The sequence below is a fragment of the Chenopodium quinoa genome, unplaced genomic scaffold, assembly GCF_001683475.1.
Source record: "Chenopodium quinoa cultivar QQ74 unplaced genomic scaffold, ASM168347v1, whole genome shotgun sequence".
NCBI lineage: Eukaryota > Viridiplantae > Streptophyta > Magnoliopsida > Caryophyllales > Amaranthaceae > Chenopodium > Chenopodium quinoa.
In genome coordinates this window covers 3,514,828-3,533,128 of record NW_018745024.1, presented here as the reverse complement: position 1 = coordinate 3,533,128, position 18,301 = coordinate 3,514,828, and the positions used below count along the sequence as shown (strand labels likewise).

General features: G+C 33.2%; 1 protein-coding gene across 2 annotated transcripts; it reads right to left on the bottom strand.

The window, feature by feature from the left end:
• Positions 1 to 5,944: 5,944 nt before the first annotated feature.
• Positions 5,945 to 12,332, bottom strand: LOC110708319 (myb family transcription factor PHL13-like). Of its 2 annotated transcripts, none has more exons than XM_021886423.1 (8): positions 12,090 to 12,332; positions 9,730 to 10,489; positions 9,166 to 9,355; positions 8,558 to 8,634; positions 8,440 to 8,479; positions 7,416 to 7,473; positions 6,699 to 6,768; positions 5,945 to 6,430 (listed from the first exon to the last, which is right to left on the bottom strand). In XM_021886423.1, the coding sequence occupies exons 2-8, from the start codon at positions 10,369 to 10,371 to the stop codon at positions 6,236 to 6,238; spliced, it is 1,272 nt and encodes a 423-aa protein (XP_021742115.1). In that variant the 5' UTR covers positions 10,372 to 10,489; positions 12,090 to 12,332; the 3' UTR covers positions 5,945 to 6,235. The 2 variants fall into 2 exon arrangements, with proteins under 2 accessions (XP_021742115.1, XP_021742114.1); XM_021886422.1 differs by having other exon boundaries at positions 6,096 to 6,430; positions 9,730 to 10,521.
• Positions 12,333 to 18,301: the final 5,969 nt, after the last annotated feature.

Below are 18,301 nucleotides of genomic sequence, written 5' to 3'. Positions count from 1 at the left end.
ATATGTAATTTTCCTAAAAGGGTTGACTAAAAGAATAGGAAAATCATCTTGTTCTTGTTTCAATATGGAAACGAAGTGGATGATTTGAGATCTATCTTTCCAAGGATAAGTCTCAATTACTCCATCTTAATAATGAAATTGAAGTCACTTCAAGCCTTTCATATTAGGCTACAACAGCCCTAGGCACCTTACTGTCTAGGGCTGCTGTTTCTCGGGCTCATGATCTAGCAGGAGCGGCTCGACAAAGGGAGTTACTGTCTTTTGTTTTTTAATTTTGTTGGTTTTGTTTTTTGTTTTTTGTTCTCCTTGTCAAAAAAAAAAATTAGGCTACAAACAAACAAACAAAAAGTTGGTATTTATTGCTAATGTACATTTGAAATTTGACGGCGAATGAAATCTTACAAAAAGTATTGTTGAGACAAAAATGTATTATTCTTCCTTCACCAATATTTCTTCTTCATTCCAACATCATAAAAGAAGTGATGGTGTACAACTTTTCAAGAGCAAGAATGCACTCTATGTCATAAGAGTACCTTCAATGCTTATCAGTACATTGTTCTTCAAGTGAAAAGACTTCTTCAAACCTTTCTTTGTGATACCATACGCAAGCGAATTTGAAGGACGACAAAGGAACGTCAATATTGTTGAATTTCTGCATCCATCAAACTTCCAATCTATGTCATAAGAGTATATAAATAAAGTAGGCATTTTTGGAGAGCATTGGGAGCGCCACATAAAAAAAGGTATATTTTCGACCAATTAAACATTAGATTTCTATTTTATTTTAGAATATAAGAAAAGGTGTATTTTCGACCAATTAAACATTAGATTTCTATTTTATTTTAGAATTAAAAAAATCACTCGCCACCTAAACTAAAGTGACGAGTGAAATTTTAAATTTTTGCCATGTAGGTAAAAACGATGAATAGTAATTTATTTGGGTTTTAATTATTTAAGAAAAATAAATTTTATCATTTTTATTTGTTACAAAACTAAAAATTATCTTTAGATATTAGGATTTATATTATTTTAAAAACTAAAAATTATATTTTGATATTTAAAAATTATAAATTATCATTTGATGTTAATGGTTTTATGTAAATATCAGATAATATAATACTTTCATACAAAATTTAAAAACTTATAATGCAAGAAAAAAATTAAGAAATCACCAAAAAAATATTTATATACAAAATGTATATAAAAATTCGTGCATCGCACGCCACATAAGCAAAAGTAATATTTCGACCAATAAAAAATTAGATTTATATATTAATTTAGAATTTTAATTTTCAGTCGCCATTTAAGAAAAAATTAACAAATGAAATTTGAGAATTGAAAACAAAAAATAGTAATTTAAGATTTAAATTATGAAAAACAAACAAAAATTATCTGTTATATTATCTTTTACATTAGGATTTATATTATTTTAACAAATAATTTGAAATTAAAAAATATATTTTGATTTAATGATTTTATCTAACTATCCGATGAATGAGATAATATTTATTTCAATTTCTATATACGTAAAATTTGAATAAGAACAATTTAAAACTTAACAAAATATTTTACCTTAAATTAATGTTAAAATAATAGAATAACAAATAAAAACAAAAAACTTAGGGAAATTCTCAATGGTACTCTCAAGCTTTTTATATTTCTCAATGGTAAACACTAAAATATCAAATTATCAATGGTAATCCATAATTTATAAAACTAATTCGGTGGTAACATTAGTTAAGAATTTTAAAAAATATTAACCATGGTTTATGTTTTTAAAAGGAGGAAAAGAGAAATGTATAAACTACCCTTTTTTACAAAAACCCACCACCACTTCTTTCCCTTGCCACCTTTGCCCGGCCATCCCAATTCCCCTACTCCCAGCCGGCGCCGGCTATGCCCACTAAGATCCCCTCCCCGGCGCCACGTTGAACCCCCTACCTCTTATCGCTGCAACCACTAAACCACCCATTCCCCAACAGCCCAGTACCACCGCTTTTCAACGCCCCTGGCGTCGGCGCAACCAAAACCTTCCTCGCCGTGCTGAACACCGAACCACCCAATCTCTTCGCATAAATCCATCTACCTCCCCCCACAAAACACCCTGAAACCATCAACCCACCTTCGAAAAACCCTAATCGGCCCTCCCCGACCATTGCTAGGGTTCCGGTGGGGGTTTTTCGAGAGTTGGGATGGTTTTTAGAAAGTTTAGGGTTCCGTGGGGGTAGGGATGAGCTGGTGGTTCGTGGGCACCGACGCAAGGGGGTCTGGGCGCAATCGGCGCCGGGGAAGGGGGATCGAGGTTGGGCTGGGCTTGGGTGGTGGCTGGCGGTTGACTAGCTGTGGTGGCTGGCGATTGGGTGGCTGTGGTGGTTGAGGGAAATTGTAATGATTTTTTTTATAATTTTTTTTAAAATAATTTAATTGTTAAAAAAATAAAATAAATTCTGATTTTTAAGGATATATTTGTCATTTTGCCTTTAGTTAACTATAGTTAGGCTTAAAATTGTAGATTAATTTCATTAATGTCACCATTTTATTAATAACATAAATTGTTGATTACTAAAGATAATTCGAATTTTTGATGTTTACCATTGAGAAAAATAAAAAGCTTAAGAGTACCATTGAGAATTTCCCAAAAAATTAAGAAATTAAAAAAAATATATACAAAATGAAATATTTAAAAACCGTGCATCGCACGGGTTTACATATAATTTGATTTAAAATTAACATATACTTCACATACTACATTAAACGAAATCAAGGTTAGATTAATATTTTAATTTCCAACTTTACCTTATATTTTTCGGTCGTTTTTTCGTATAAATAGGAACGATTTTTTTTCCGTTTTCAATTCATTAATAAATCAACTACAATAATTTTTTTTTAGGGGAACTACAATAATCTAAAATCACCCACAATTATCATAAAAAATTATTAACAAATTAGGTATAATTTATTCGTGAATTAACAAATTAGCCTAGCCTATACACACTATACGAGATTCTAATATACTTAGCCAAGCTCGAAGTTGACTTCGCCCTAGACGTGAAATGTTGATAATCTTGAGGGTTTGGTCTCAAATTTAATTTCAATTAATATTATTTTTATTGTTTGATTTAATATTTTAATGAAGTTTACTAACGTGTGTGTTTTTTTTTATAAAAAGAGATACGAGACAACAAAGTGAGTAATTTAATTATTCCTGTACCAATAATGAGGTAGAATTTGAATAATTTCTAAAATCCACCATATGTGTCTCTAACAGAGCAAATTTAAAGTATAAAACAAAAATGCAAATATGATGTTAAACAATTTCTTACAAGTGAATTGTTAGTAAATGAACAAGAATTAGAATCTGCGTCTCTAAGCCAAATTCAATGTATGAACGCAAAGTTACGCAGCGCAGTCAGAACTGTATCAGTGGAGTTGTAACCAAACAAAACATTAATCGGCACATTGCCATTTTTTTGGAGCAATTTGGGAGAAAGAATACAAATTCTTGAAGATGATTTGAGGAGAAACAGGGAATTTGTGTGTAATTTGTGGAAAATTATTAGAACGATCATTAAAATTTTGTAAAACAGGGGTATTCATGACGGAACACTTTAAATTTAAATTTAACGGTAATGATAAACCGGGTGTTGGGTCGTCTACCGGATACCGGTTCATAAACCGGGTACCGGTAAGATAAAAAACAAAAAAAATAAACATCAGAAGGAAAAAAAAGGAAATGCATACCTTGTTTACTCTGTTTAGAAAGGGGTTTACTGAAGAGCAGGGGAGTGAGAGGAGATAGGGGAAAGAGGAGAAAGAATTGTGTGTTGTCGGCAAAGAGAGTTTAAAAATTGGGGTTAGGTTTATTTTCTATTTATAAGAAGAAAAATAACATAATCCTAAACTTAAAGGGTTTGTGTTGGGTTTATTTGGGCTTTAATACTATAAAAAGACTCAATTTAAATTCGATTTATTTAATAGTACCAAAGGCCAGCCCAATACGGTCTTATGCAAAATACGGAGTAGGAAACTTCCTGCATTTGCAAAATACCTTAAACTGACTGAGAAGCTTGTTATTTGCAAAATACCTTAAATAGCTCCTCAGCTCCAAACCTCTATCGCCCGTTTTGTAGCGGATTTAAAGATTATCGAACCGAGATTTGCCGGTACGACACGCTGTTTTTTGACATCACGCTGTTTTTTGTTGAATAGATTGGAGCTGAACTGAACTGAATTGAGTTGAAATGAATATTTTATGAGAGAAGGAAATTAGGAGTTAAAATGAACTGAACTGATTGGAGTTGAACTGAACTGGACTGAACTGAACTTAACTGAACTGATTGGAGTTAAACTAAATTGAAATTAAGTAAATGTGAACAGACCCTTAATGGGTAAAATGTATACTTAAAGATAAAAAATGCACCCTTGTTATTCCCAAAAGTTAAACTCGCCTTTTAATTTAGGTCATTTTAAATTGATATACTAGCTAATACTTAATTTTTATTTCTAGATTCACTTTTATTATCTTACCCTTATACAGCCATATGAAAATTAGATAATACACCCGGGTGTACCATGCACATGGTGCACCCGCGTAAACAAAAAAAAGCCGGAAAGAACATACAATGTTTGATGAAGAACATATCTATGTTTGAAAAAGAACATACCTTTAATATGTTCTTTGAGTGTGATCAGTGTGTTCTTTGAGTATAATTATATGTTCTTTACATTAAAACTTATGTTATTTAACATATGTTGATAAACATATATTTTTTTGGGTTTAATACTACAAACTATGTTGTTTAAATTTGGCGTGTATGTTCTTTAAGGTCGTAGTGACGCTCAAATTCTATTTTTATTATCATATGCCATATTTAGGGCCTGTTCTCATACGTTGAAATTCAGTTCAGTTCAATTCAGTTCAGTTCAACTCAGTTCCTTCTCTTATAAAATATTCAGTTCAGCTGAGTTCAGTCAATGAGAACAAGCCCTTAGATAACTTTTATTATCGTATGTTTTTTGAGTTTGATGAGTGTGTTATTTAGGTATTAACTATATGTACTTTCCATATAAATTATGTTCTTTTAACATATGTTATTTTGAAATTTGATATTGAAATCTTAAATTATTTTTAATTGAAAATAATATTAGAGTAAAAAAACTAAATTATTATGGGAAGTTGACTTTTTTGGAGAGATAAAAAACTATTTTTGGGGGAAATAAAATCTTTGGTAAAGATTTTTAAAGAGGTGATCAACATTGGCATGACTCGCAGCCCGACCCGAAATAGGGTGGGTTTAGGCAAGCCTAAAATGCATTTTTAGTTAAAATCCAAACCGGGCCCGAAAACCCGCTACTTTTTCACGGGTTTGGACACGAGAAATTATGGTATGGCCCGGCCCTACTCGGTTTTTTTATCACCTCTAAATTTTTTCCGTTAAGTATAATTTTTCAGAAAATTTTTATTAAGTTTTTATCTCGTTCTTTTTATTATATCTTTATGTTCTTTAGTAATACATGTTTTTGTCAAATACAAACATGTTCTTTGTCAAATACATGTATGTTTTTTATGAAATACAAGATGTTCTTTCCGCCTTTTTTTTAATTTATCCAGGTGTACGATGAGCACTGTACACATGTGTGTATAAACCAGGGATTTTCATCAAATTATGCTTAAATATGGTACTATACAGTGTCAAGTTTTAAGTCCAGAGTTTTCATTTCAACTTCTTATCATTTACCTTATTTTATTTTTTAAACTTTTCTACCTTGCTTATAATTACAATAGTGCCACTTGTTGACATGTTTTGTCAATCAATGAGATTAGAGATTCATTCGGATTTTCACACAAGTAGATGAGTAAACCTTTGCAAGGTACGATTTTATTGGCCATCGTAATTCAAGCGAATCGTTTGATTCCAAAAATAAAGCAACGCAGAGAATGGTATTGACACAATAACATTCAATCAGGCAACTTGAAATCGGAATCTGTAATATACAGTAAATGAGCTAAATTATACAACTTGATCACCATTTATCAGTTTTCATCCAACCCGACAATCTCCCTCATAGAGGGAACCTAGAAAAAAAGACAAATCTGTATCAGAAATCCAGACTACTTGCTATAGTTAAGAGATAGAGAGAAAAGAGTACAATTCATCCTAACATCACGGGCACAACTTACTGCCCCTTAACAATGGTCAATCTAAAAAGGGCAAGAGCCCGAAGATAAATTATACTAATACACCGAATCATCTGTCCTAGAACGCTTCAACGGAGGAGAATCTGACCCGCCAGCTTCAGTGGCAGAAGCCTCTGATTTGTCTTTAGGAGGGGATTTCGTTTTTTCCTTCTCCGCCTTATTCTGATTCTCAAGCATTTGTAACAGGTACTTCCCCTGTTCTTCGATTTGCAACTGCAGTTTCCGTTGTATCTGAAACAAAGATGCAGATATTTAAGCATTGCAAAAGAAAATAGGAATGTAAAAAAAAAAGTGATACCGTGTTTTAGTAAGATGGAGCGATTATCAACTGTATTGGGCTTCCCGGGAAAGGGGGGGGGGGGGGTGCACAAAGAGCAAGTACTAAGCAAATGGTGTGTAAGTGTGTTTCATGCTTAAGTGGGGGTCTAATTACGGTAATTAGGCCCTATAATTCAAAGAAGTTGTAGCTGTGTCAAGAAACACTTCAACATTTACATACCTCAAGTTGTTCATGGAGCTGCTTCTGAACTTCCATTTGCATTCGCAAAGCTTCAGTAATTGTAACGCTCCTGTTATCCAATAGATAAGTCCTCCAAATCAGAAAAAATACAAAACTCTGGATATCAAAATACTGAAAACGAAAAGCCCAAATATAGGCGACAAGAAATCTGCATCAGGAGTCAAGAATGTGGGTGTAGGTGGGTGTGAGGGGGGGGGGGGGGGGGGGGGGGGGGGGGGAGAGAGATATAAAAGCAACAACAAAGCAAAAAATTCTGACATGTAAATATGTTATCCTGTTATTATAGAGAGGTTGAACAGAATCAAGAGGCTCTAATGCTAAAAATGTGTGACGCCATGATATAAACAGTATTCAATGACAGAGGACAACTAATAATAGTAGGCAAAGAAAGCTCAGAATTAATGTGCAAGCATACACGGAGTATAAAGTTAACTCTATGGAAAAACAAGATGTTTGATCTTTGATAGACAACCAACATCAGAAACTACAATGATAGCCTCTAGATTCTAATTAATGTGTTCAAGCATATATGCCCAAATATTCTTAAGATTTGTAGCTAATATTATGCTTTAACAATCATAAATTCATAATTTTATTAACCAAGCATCTCAAACTGTACGTGATACTTTATCATAACTAGATGTAAACATCGAAAAGAATGATATAATTTAATCTTAGTTATGTGAAAACACTTACGTTTTCAAGTCTACAGATGACACCTGCTCAATGGAACCGCTTTTCTTCTCTAAATCTCCTGCAAAAAACCACCATCAACACGGTCAAAACAGCTTTATACCACTACCTTACCAAGATAAAATTACGATAAAAAGGAGGCCATGGTACAACAGATAAGCACTCAAGGTCATTAATTTTCAAACCGCAAATTGTCAATTTGGTGCAGTATAAAAAAGTCAATCGCGAACTACAACTGCGTGACTCAAGAAAAAGTATCGAACAGGGGTACACATCTGAGTGTTCGATACAGGCATACAGCCATTTAAAAAATATGTTATGGAGACGAAGTTTACAAGGATGTAACGAATGAGAGGTTGAGACAACTTCCTTTCTGTATTACCCTTTCTAAGATTAAATAATACACTTTTTTGGATAATAATAAAAGAGGCATTGAGGCTATGCTCAGTTGAACTTATTTATAAAAAATATTTGCTTAAATCAGAAATTATCAGACTAGACTAGAATCACTAATCATTCCAGATCTTCTATTTGCGTTTTCTTATCACTACAGAACTTTAATTCCATGATTAAAATAAATGAAAAGGTACATATAAATATTAAATACGAATCTAACATCTCATTTAGTAATACTTTTTTAAGAGTGTACAAATAAAGTCAAAGTTTAGTCAACTCATTACAAAAAACAAATCAGATAAGGAAATTTCATATCAAATCAAGTAAACTGAACATAGCCCGAGACCACATACAAAATTCCAAGCTCTTATTTATTCACCTTCCATTAAATGAGGTCGCGTACCTTTCTTTTTTTTTCTTTTTTTTTTTGGATTAAGCAGAAGTTATCTTTTGATAAGAGCACAGTTATAAGAAATTAGAAAATTATCACTTCAAAACAAGACTGTAAGAATGAATGAATGAATGGATGGCTTTAGCCCATTGTCAATTAACATTTCAGACTACACGAGGTCATAAGAGGAGAAGGAAGCTAGGACTATCAGCAAATGAAAGAAATAATTATTAGACTTACTTTCTGGTGATTCTGGTCTGACCCTTGCAGTCCTATATTTCTGAAATTGAAAAAACACAAATCCTAAGCCATATATCCATGTAATATAACTAGTTAATTAACAAATACAAACTCATACCTGCAGGTGGCTTTTCACATGGTATATAGTTAAGCCTTCAACATTCATGAGCTTGAGGACACCTTTTGGAGTAGCTCCTGAAAATACAAAACACATGTCAACATAGAGGTGCAAAAACTAGAGGGATGCCTCAACACGAAACCAAGCCAAATTTTACTGGCCAGGCTAAGTTTAACTTGACTTGTTGATACTAGTGACTCAAGCTAGGAATAGAGTTTGTGGAACTATTGATCAGTTCAAGCAAGCCCACAGACTTGACCCAACACACATATTGGAAAATTTTTGCTTTTAGAGAAGCAGTATGCAGGCTAGTGCTGATTTTTTGGGGTTATTGGCTTATTGCTTCAATTTTCAGACTGTTAACCTAATTAATGAACTGCATGTTACAATGTGGACTAGCTCCATTAGTTGATGAAACAATACAATGGCTGAGCCAGCTCAAAGCATGTTGGCTCGTCCCACATTTGTCATAAACCAAACTGACTCCGTAGCTGGCTCAGCCCAGACTGGGCCACTTGCCACCACAACGTCTGCACAGTCAGTCTAAATAATCCTTACTAATACTAATCATGCTGTCAAAATTAAATGGCAGAAAGTTAGACACGCACTTTCACTACCACCAAGCTGATTCACAGCATCAACAAAGGATTCATGAAGTTCTGGTGTCCAGCGCATACGAGCCTTATTTTGTGAACTAGATGTTGGATTAGCAGAAACAGACGCTTCTCTAGAAGGCAATGGATGTTGCTGCTGAGTTTGTGGCTGAGGCACTACTGTATCTGTGGAGGACTGCGACACCTACAAATAGAAATCAAAATAAAAGATTCATATTTTTTAATTCTTCACTGAGCAAGATAAAGCATAGTCACACGTGGGAAAGCATTCACTTTCTAAGGACAAAGTGAATACAGCAAGAAACACGAACATGCTAAATAGGAAGTGTGTGATTCATACATCATTACGGGAACTGTCCATGGGCAAGAATATAGACATAAAAATCTCTCTTTTTTTTGTGAGTGTGTGTGTGCCAGGGGGGGGGGAGTAAAATTATGTGAATATTAGAATCCTTACATATAGACTATATTAGCCAACCAAAGCTAGAGGCTTCCTTTGGACATGTTATAAATGACAACAGTAACAGTATAGCAGTCTACACAAGAACTAAACTATACCTTTGGTTGCTGGTCTAATGTGTTTGAATCAGCCAAAAGCTCATTCCAGTTTGGCTCAATGGAGTCAGCATAAAGATCCATCTCTCGCCAACCAATTCTTTTTAAATGGTTCTCACTCGACATTACCTCTGTACTATTTCCCACTTGACCATTTACAATGGAAACACCTTCAGGAAGATCAAGTAGATCTTGGAGATGACCACTATTCCAAGAATTGTCGTCATCATCTTTCTGATAGTTAATGAACCCAGTCAACTGAAAATCAGATACAGTACCGTGATTTGGCGGATAATTCGCTCCGCCACCAACTGACTGAGAAATGAAAGGAGAATTCTGAGGTAGCCTTTCACTAGGTGTGAATGAAGGTAAATGCAGATCAGCAGGGAATCCGCCTACAAATGGAGAAGCACTACTGGAAGATCCAATATGAGAAACTACAGGGTCAGCCTGCATTTGTAAGGGGCTGGCAATCATTTCCCTTGATGATGACACAAAGAACGGATCAGGTGATTTTGGAAAATCTTCTAAAGGATTAGCCAGAACTGGTAGAGGAGATGTGTATGATCCAGGAACTTTCAATTCATTGTAACAATTTCCACTTGATGTCTGCATTGGTAAAGCAGAACGCATATTCATCTCCATCCATAAATCAATAAAACCAGCTCCAAAGGAATTCAGTTAATCAACTATCTCCAAAGAACCGATTTTACAGTTCCAACTGAACAGATCAACTGACTCTCATTGGTATGTCAATTCTCAACTGCCAACATGCATATCAATAAGTTAGAGAATCTGCAGGACAGCAGGAAAAAGAAACAACAGAAAACTTCTAATTAATACTCTGTATATATCAGGATGAAGTATATCAAACAAAGTTCAACAGGATATATTAAAATGGGTCATCAAATTTCCCATTGTTTCAAACAAATTCCAGCAGTAAAAGTTTGTTTGGTGTGTCTGTGTTGATTTTTTTTTCCTTTTTTGGGAAACTGCACAAATGTAAGTACATAGAGGATAAGATATCCCCACAAAGTAACACAAACACACAGCTACAAACTAATCGAGGAAGCACCAGCCGCCTTTTAACTCATAAAGAACCTAACAGGGTAACTTTAACCCACAGCATCACTTCATATGATATATTGTTTCAGTTGGATAGTCTTCGTAACATATATGGTAAGGTTGTGTACATCCAGGCATCCAGCCCTCCTTGAATAGGCTAGGGCAGGAACCTTCTTAGAGGCATTTGGACCATGTTGATGTGAAGAACAATACTTACCCCCTTACTACATAGAATCATAGAACAGCACAAACATCAGAGATTTTTTTTTTTACTTAATAATTAATGTATGTATCCTTCAACAAATCATAATGATCTATCCAATATAGTTCTTAAAAGCTTCAAATTCATTTATGATAGGGAGGAGGGTTAGAAAGTACGTGAAAAGAGTTCAAGGTTCAAAAACATACAATCCACCATCTATTCTACCACAGAACAAGATACTTAGATAGTAAAGTTCACCCAGTTGATCAAATTAACAGACATCTCCAGGCATTTATTGATGCAAATACAAAAAATGGCCAACTACAACAAAAATTCATAAAAACTAACCTTAAAACAAAAAACCTTGCATATACGATCAAAACTAACCAAATCCAATTAGGGATCCAATACTATGTCTCGAAAATTGCCTCCAATCAACAAAACCCGAAAGATACTACTGAGGTGATATACACACAGAAGAACATCATATAGCTACTTGAAACCTATCAAGCTCTCCATCCATCTTTAAACCAAAGTGAGAATAATCATAATGCAGGTCCCACACTAATTAACCATTTCAAATCATTACCAATCAACTGACTCCATAAAAAACCACTAAGATCATATGCAATCAATAGAACTTCTCAATAATGATCAAAATCATCCAAAATATAATCTAACACCCTAAATCAAACTCTGGCAAAGTAGGTCCCACATGTATGCCCCAAAATCATCTCCCAAATATAATTTCACATCCAATTTTATTATTTATTTTTTTATTTTTTATAATAAATCACTCAACTACCCCCTTTATCAATCACTCAAAACAGAATCAATCCAACAGTAAAGGGAATAATTAGATTAAACCCCCCAAAAATTCAACTTTTTAAAAAGGGGACAAAAAATTCAACTTCAAATATACTCATTAACAACGAATAACAAAATGATTACATGAAGAAAAAAAAAACCCCACGAAAAATCAATTGATTGAGTAAACAAATTCATACAGATACAATAAATTGCAACAAAAAAACCCAAAATTTTAATTTAGAACAGAAATTAAAAGAGACCCAGATTAAGAAAGTTAGAATCTTACCTGGGAATTCACAATTAACAAAAAAAATAATTGAGATTCGACTCCCAGAAGCTTGAAACCCAATACCCAAAAATCCAATCTTTTTTTGCTATTCACAATAATTATAATTATTTCAAGAACAGCATGAAATATTGAAATCAATTTTCCGTACTATTATTCTGACTTACAATCGGAAAATTTTTTTGGGCCAAAAAATTAGAGAGAGAAAAAAAAAAAAAAAAAAAAAGATAGACGAAAGAATGGCTCCAGCAAACCAAGAGAGCCGCCTTCTCCTTTTTTTTTTAGGTTCTTTTTAATAAAATATATATATTTTTTATATATATTTTAATTGGTTTTCTGAGTAAGATAGAGAAAAAAAAATCAGGAATTTTTTATTTTTATAAATTTTCAATTTAATTTTCAACCGTTGATTTTCTCTTTAATTTGTCCCATTATGAGATAGTGATTTACATTTTATTTTTTATTTATTTTTTGAGAAAAGAGAAAGTGTTTTTTTTTTATTTGGTGCGACCATATAATATAAAGTTTTTTTAATTGGACTATATATTATACAGATTAGTGTTTTGTTGTTATGTCAAATTGCCAAACATAGAAGTATGGGTCCCACAATAGAGGTTTTGTGAAAATATAAAACAAAATACAAATAAAGTAACTAAATATGACGACTTAAGCATACCTGAAATTAAAGAAATCAATCATGGGATGTTGAATTTTCTTACTTTTTTTTTTTTTTTTAAAAAAAAAAAAAAAATTGAGAAGAGATGTTGAATGAAGGTTGAGAATTTGAGATGGAAGTTGAGTAAAGATATTAGTTTTAGGTCATTATCACTTGTTTTTCTAAAATTATATACAGGTTTAGCATACAACACACTATTTTGTCTCTTGTTTTATTGGCAAAATTGTAATGCATATATAATTAACATATCTTAAATTACATACTATAAACAATTGTTAAAAATTACATACTATATGTGAACCAAATTCAACGAAATCTCACAACTATATTAAAGTAATGAAAATGGAGAGAGCGGTATTGCTGCAGATGAATGAAAAAGAAAGGTTGTTAAACACATCACAATATATAGAATCATACTCTCTTAAATATATGATCGAAATTTGAAATGATATGTGATACGTTTACAAAAATCATGACAAATTCACACTAATTACACTGATCTACGCGTGTTTTTGTCATGAATTCCTAATTTTATACAATTTCCAAGAGTGTTTTTAATGCTTATATATAGCCCTAAGGGCTATGTATGTATAGCATTACCCTTTAATTATTATTACTTCCTCCGTTCTTTTTTTATTGCACCATGAGAGATTTCACGCATAACAATGCATTACTTTAGCTATTAATATGTTTAATTATACTTTTGTAAAAATTATAAAAATTTGACATTTGAAAAGAAGATTTGGAGACGAATCTAACTAGATCTCACATGACTATATTTTTTCTAATGGATAAATCACAAATGAGGGTCAAAGAAAATTAAGTGAATAGTGTAAAAATCCTAATGGTGCAATAAAATAAAAACGGAGGAAGTATTATAAATGATATCTCATCAAAAAAAAAATATATTATAAATGATAAATCATAATTCTTTGCGCTTTAAACAACAAATTATTTTCTCGTCCAAAAAAAAAAACAAATTATTTAAATTTTAATTTGCTCACTTGTGCATTATGCGGTTTATGCCTTTTTTTTTTGAATTTTCTAATATATATTGTTATAGATTGCTCATTGAGTGACTTTTATAATCATACATTTATTATATAAATTGCAAATAATGAATGATTTATTTACAATTTCATGTAACAAAATTTAATGTATCATATCCTTTATTGGAGATATTCTAGATACTCTAGGATATTTTTGTGATATTGTGATATAATTTAGGAAACTTATCTTGTGAAAAGATATGGTAGAATATTGTAGGGCTTAGGGGTTTGTTACCCGAGTGTTATATATACATGTAATGGCCGTGAATATCAATGAGCAATACACAGAGAAGTATATTCATATTAATTTGCCTCTGATTTGTCATGGTATCAAGAGCAGGTTAAATCTTGAGACCGCTCACAAAAAATTCCCCCCCTGCCGGTGGGTTAGAAAATTAAACCCACCGGTGGGATTCAAAATTTTGCTTCCGCTATGCAATATTAATACTCTTTGTTAAATATGGAAGAGAAAATAAAGAGAGATGAGGGAAGATTTTTATGTTGTATTTCATATTCCATGTAATATTGGATATATATAATGTACATTTTCTAGGGTTCCATCAATGAATAAGACCAAATACCCAACTCTAGAATATTCTAGATTGTACATGGGATAATAGTCATCCATATTTAGATATTATCATAACACTCCCCCTTGGATGACTATATATTGAATAAAACAATAACTAACATTTACTACAAAACCCGTACAAAATAATACACTATAATGCGCATAATATGCTGCCTCGTTAAAAACCTTACCAGGAAAACCCAGTGGGAAAAAACCATGGTTAAGGAAAAAAGAGTGCAGCGCGCATTAACTCCCCCTCATGACTACATCACTTGAGATCTTTAAGAAGACGCAATCCAATGCAGTAAGCTAACTTTTTGAATGTTGCTATCGGAAGAGCCTTAGTAAATAAGTCTGCTAAATTCTCACTTGAACGAATCTGCAATACATTTATATCTCCATTCTTCTGAAGATCATGAGTGAAGAAAAATTTGGGTAAGATGTGCTTTGTTCTGTCGCCTTTGATGTATCCTTCCTTAAGTTGAGCAATACAAGCAGCGTTATCCTCATATAAAGTTGTTGGTGCCTCTTTCCCAGATGATAAACCACAAACTTCTTTTATATGTTGAACTACCGACCTTAACCATACACATTCACGACTAGCCTCGTGAATTGCTAAAATCTCAGAATGATTGGAAGAAGTAGCTGCAATGGTTTGTTTCATGGAACGCCAAGAAATTGCAGTACCACCATATGTGAACACATATCCAGTTTGTGACCGACCATTATGAGGATCAGATAAATAACCTGCATCTGCAAAACCAATCAAATTTTCTTTGGACAACTTTGGGAAAAATAAACCCATATCCTTCGTACCTTGAAGGTAACGAAGTAAATGTTTAATCCCATTCCAATGCCTTCGGGTTGGACATGAACTAAACCTTGCTAATAAATTAACTGAAAATGATATATCAGGTCGTGTATGACTTGCAAGGTACATTAGTGCTCCAATTGCACTAAGATACGGTACTTCAGGACCAAGAATTTCTTCATCATTTTCCCGAGGTCGGAATGGATCTTTCTCTATTTCAAGTGATCTTACAACCATAGGGCTGCTCAATGGATGTGATGTATCCAAAGAAAATCTTTTAAGAACCTTTTCTATGTATGTTGATTGATGCACAAGGATTCCATTCTCTAGGTGCTCTATTTGTAACCCCAAGCAGAATTTTGTCTTTCCTAGATCTTTCATTTCAAACTCTTTCTTTAAATAATTGACAGTCACTGAAATCTCTTCAGGAGTTCCAATGATATTTAAATCATCAACATACACTGCAATTATAACAAATCCTGATCCAAATTTCTTTATAAAAATACATGGGCTGATAGGATCATTCTTATAACCTTCTTTCAACAAATACTCACTTAGACGGTTATACCACATACCCCCAGATTGTTTCAATCCATAAAGAGATTTGTTTAATTTAATACAGAAATGTTCTTGAGAACTAGATTTTGCTGCTTCCGGCAGCTTGAATCCTTCTGGGAGCTTCATGTAAATGTCATTATCCAGTGGGCCATATAAATAAGCTGTGACAACATCCATCAAACGTAAGTCAAGTCCTTCTCTTATTGCCAGACTAATCAAAAATCTAAAAGTAGTTGCATCCACCACAGGAGAATATGTCTCCTCATAATCAATACCAGGTCTTTGTGAGAATCCTTGTGCAACTAAGCGTGCCTTATATCTTACAACTTCACCTTTTTCATTTTTCTTTCGCACAAAGACCCATTTATATCCCACTGGCTTTACACCTTCAGGTGTACGGACTACTGGTCCAAATACTTCTCTTTTTCCAAGAGATTTTAATTCTGCTTCAATTGCTTCTTTCCATTTTAGCCAATCATTTCTTTGTCTACATTCTTCAATGGATTTTGGTTCATGATCCTCATTATTATTATCCATAACATCTAATGCTACATTGCATGCAAAAACATCATCGACGTCGATTTGATTTCGGTTCCATGTAATTCCAGACATGATATAATTTATTGAAATTTCTTCATTATCAGGTACCTGAATTTCTTCTTGTATCATGTCTAAAGTCTCTTCTGCAGATCCTTCGGAAATTGTTTCTTCAATTTGACCATCATCAATCAATGCTCCTTTTCTTTTCCGAGGATTCTTATCTTTGGAACCTATTGGTCTTCCACGTTTCTGGTGTGGTTTAGACTCATTAGCAATTTTATTTTGTCCTTCCGGGACATCTATTTTGAATGGAGCATTAACAGCTGGAATATGTGACTTGGTCACTCTTTTTGGGTCAGCAAACGAGTCTGGCAATTGATTCGCTAAACTTTGTAAATGAATTATCTTTTGAACTTCCAGTTCACATTGTTTAGTTCGAGGATCAAGATAGGATAATGATAATTCATTCCATTTAATTTCATTTTCCAGCTCTCTCTTTTCTCCCCTTAATGTTGGGAAAAGTGACTCGTTAAAATGACAATCTGCAAAACGAGCCGTAAATAAATCCCCTGTTGTAGGCTCAAGATATTTAATTATTGACGGGGATTCAAACCCAACATATATCCCTAACATCCTTTGAGGACCCATCTTAGTGCGTTGTGGTGGAGCTATTGGAACATAAACCGCACATCCAAAAATTCTTAGATGGGAAATATTTGGTTCCTAACCATAAACCAATTGTAATGGGGAGAACTTGTGATAACTTGTTGGCCTAATGCGAATTAGTGCTGTTACATGTAATATAGCATGTCCCCAAGCAGAAATTGGGAGATTGGATTTCATAAGCAACGGTCTAGCAATTAACTGAATACGTTTTATTAATGACTCTGCTAGACCGTTTTGTGTATGAACATGTGCTACAAGATGTTCAACATTTATCCCAATGGACATGCAATAATCATTAAAAGCTTGAGATGTAAATTCACCAGCATTGTCAAGTCGAATAGTCTTAATGGGAGTATCTGGAAAATGTGCTCGTAACTTAATCAATTGGGCAAGTAATCTCGCAAACGCCGGGTTACGAGTTGATAACAAAGACACATGTGACCTTCTAGTTGATGCATCAATTAAAACCATAAAATATCTAAATGGTCCACATGGGGGATGTATGGGCCCACAAATATCTCCTTGTATACGTTCCAGAAAACTAATTGATTCAAAATTAATTTTAGCTGGTGATGGGCGAATAATCAACTTGCCTTCCGAGCAAGCAGCATATGAAAAATTATTATGAAGAATCTGCTAGCTCTTCAAAGAATGTCCACATGAATTCGTAATTATTTTTTGCATCATTATTGAACCGGGATGGCCAAACCGGTCATGCCAAACAACAAAATCATCAGTAAACTTCTGGTTTACTATAGCATGAGCTTCAATAGCATTGATTTTTGTGTAGTACAAACCACTAGAGAATGTAGGTAGTTTCTCCAAAACATGTTTTGAGCCTTGAGCTATATTTGTGATTTGAAGGAATTCGTTATTTTCTTCATTGATTGTCTCAATATGATAACCATTGTTGCGAATATCCTTAAAACTTAATAAATTTCTTTGAGACAATGGGGAGTATAAAGCATCAATTATTTTAATTTCAGTTCCCCAAGGCAACTTTATAGTGGCTCTTCCGGAGCCCTTAATGATATTTGTACTACCCGATATGGTACTTACATTAATCCTTTTCATCATCAAATGAGAGAAATATTTTTTATTTTTAAGTATTGTATGTGTAGTTGCACTGTCAGCAAGACATAATTCTTCACCATTCATAGCAAATTGAACTTGAGTAATATCCATGTTTTTCATGAAATAAAATACATGTCAAAATATTAAGCATAAAAATAAAGATGATAAAACAAATAAATCAATAAAAACACTCAAATAGTTCATAAATTTATAAAGCAAAAATCCTTATTACAACGAAAGAAATAAACTTAAAAAAATCACTAGAAT

Bases quoted from the DNA above. Each gene is read 5' to 3' on its own strand.
- LOC110708319 (XM_021886423.1), bottom strand. From the start codon at position 10,371: ATGGAGATGAATATGCGTTCTGCTTTACCAATGCAGACATCAAGTGGA. The intron at 9,356-9,729 runs GTATAGTTTAGT...TTCTATTTGTAG, and splicing joins CATTAGACCAGCAACCAAAG to GTGTCGCAGTCCTCCACAGA. The intron at 8,635-9,165 runs GTGCGTGTCTAA...TTGTATTTTCAG, and splicing joins TCAGCTTGGTGGTAGTGAAA to GAGCTACTCCAAAAGGTGTC.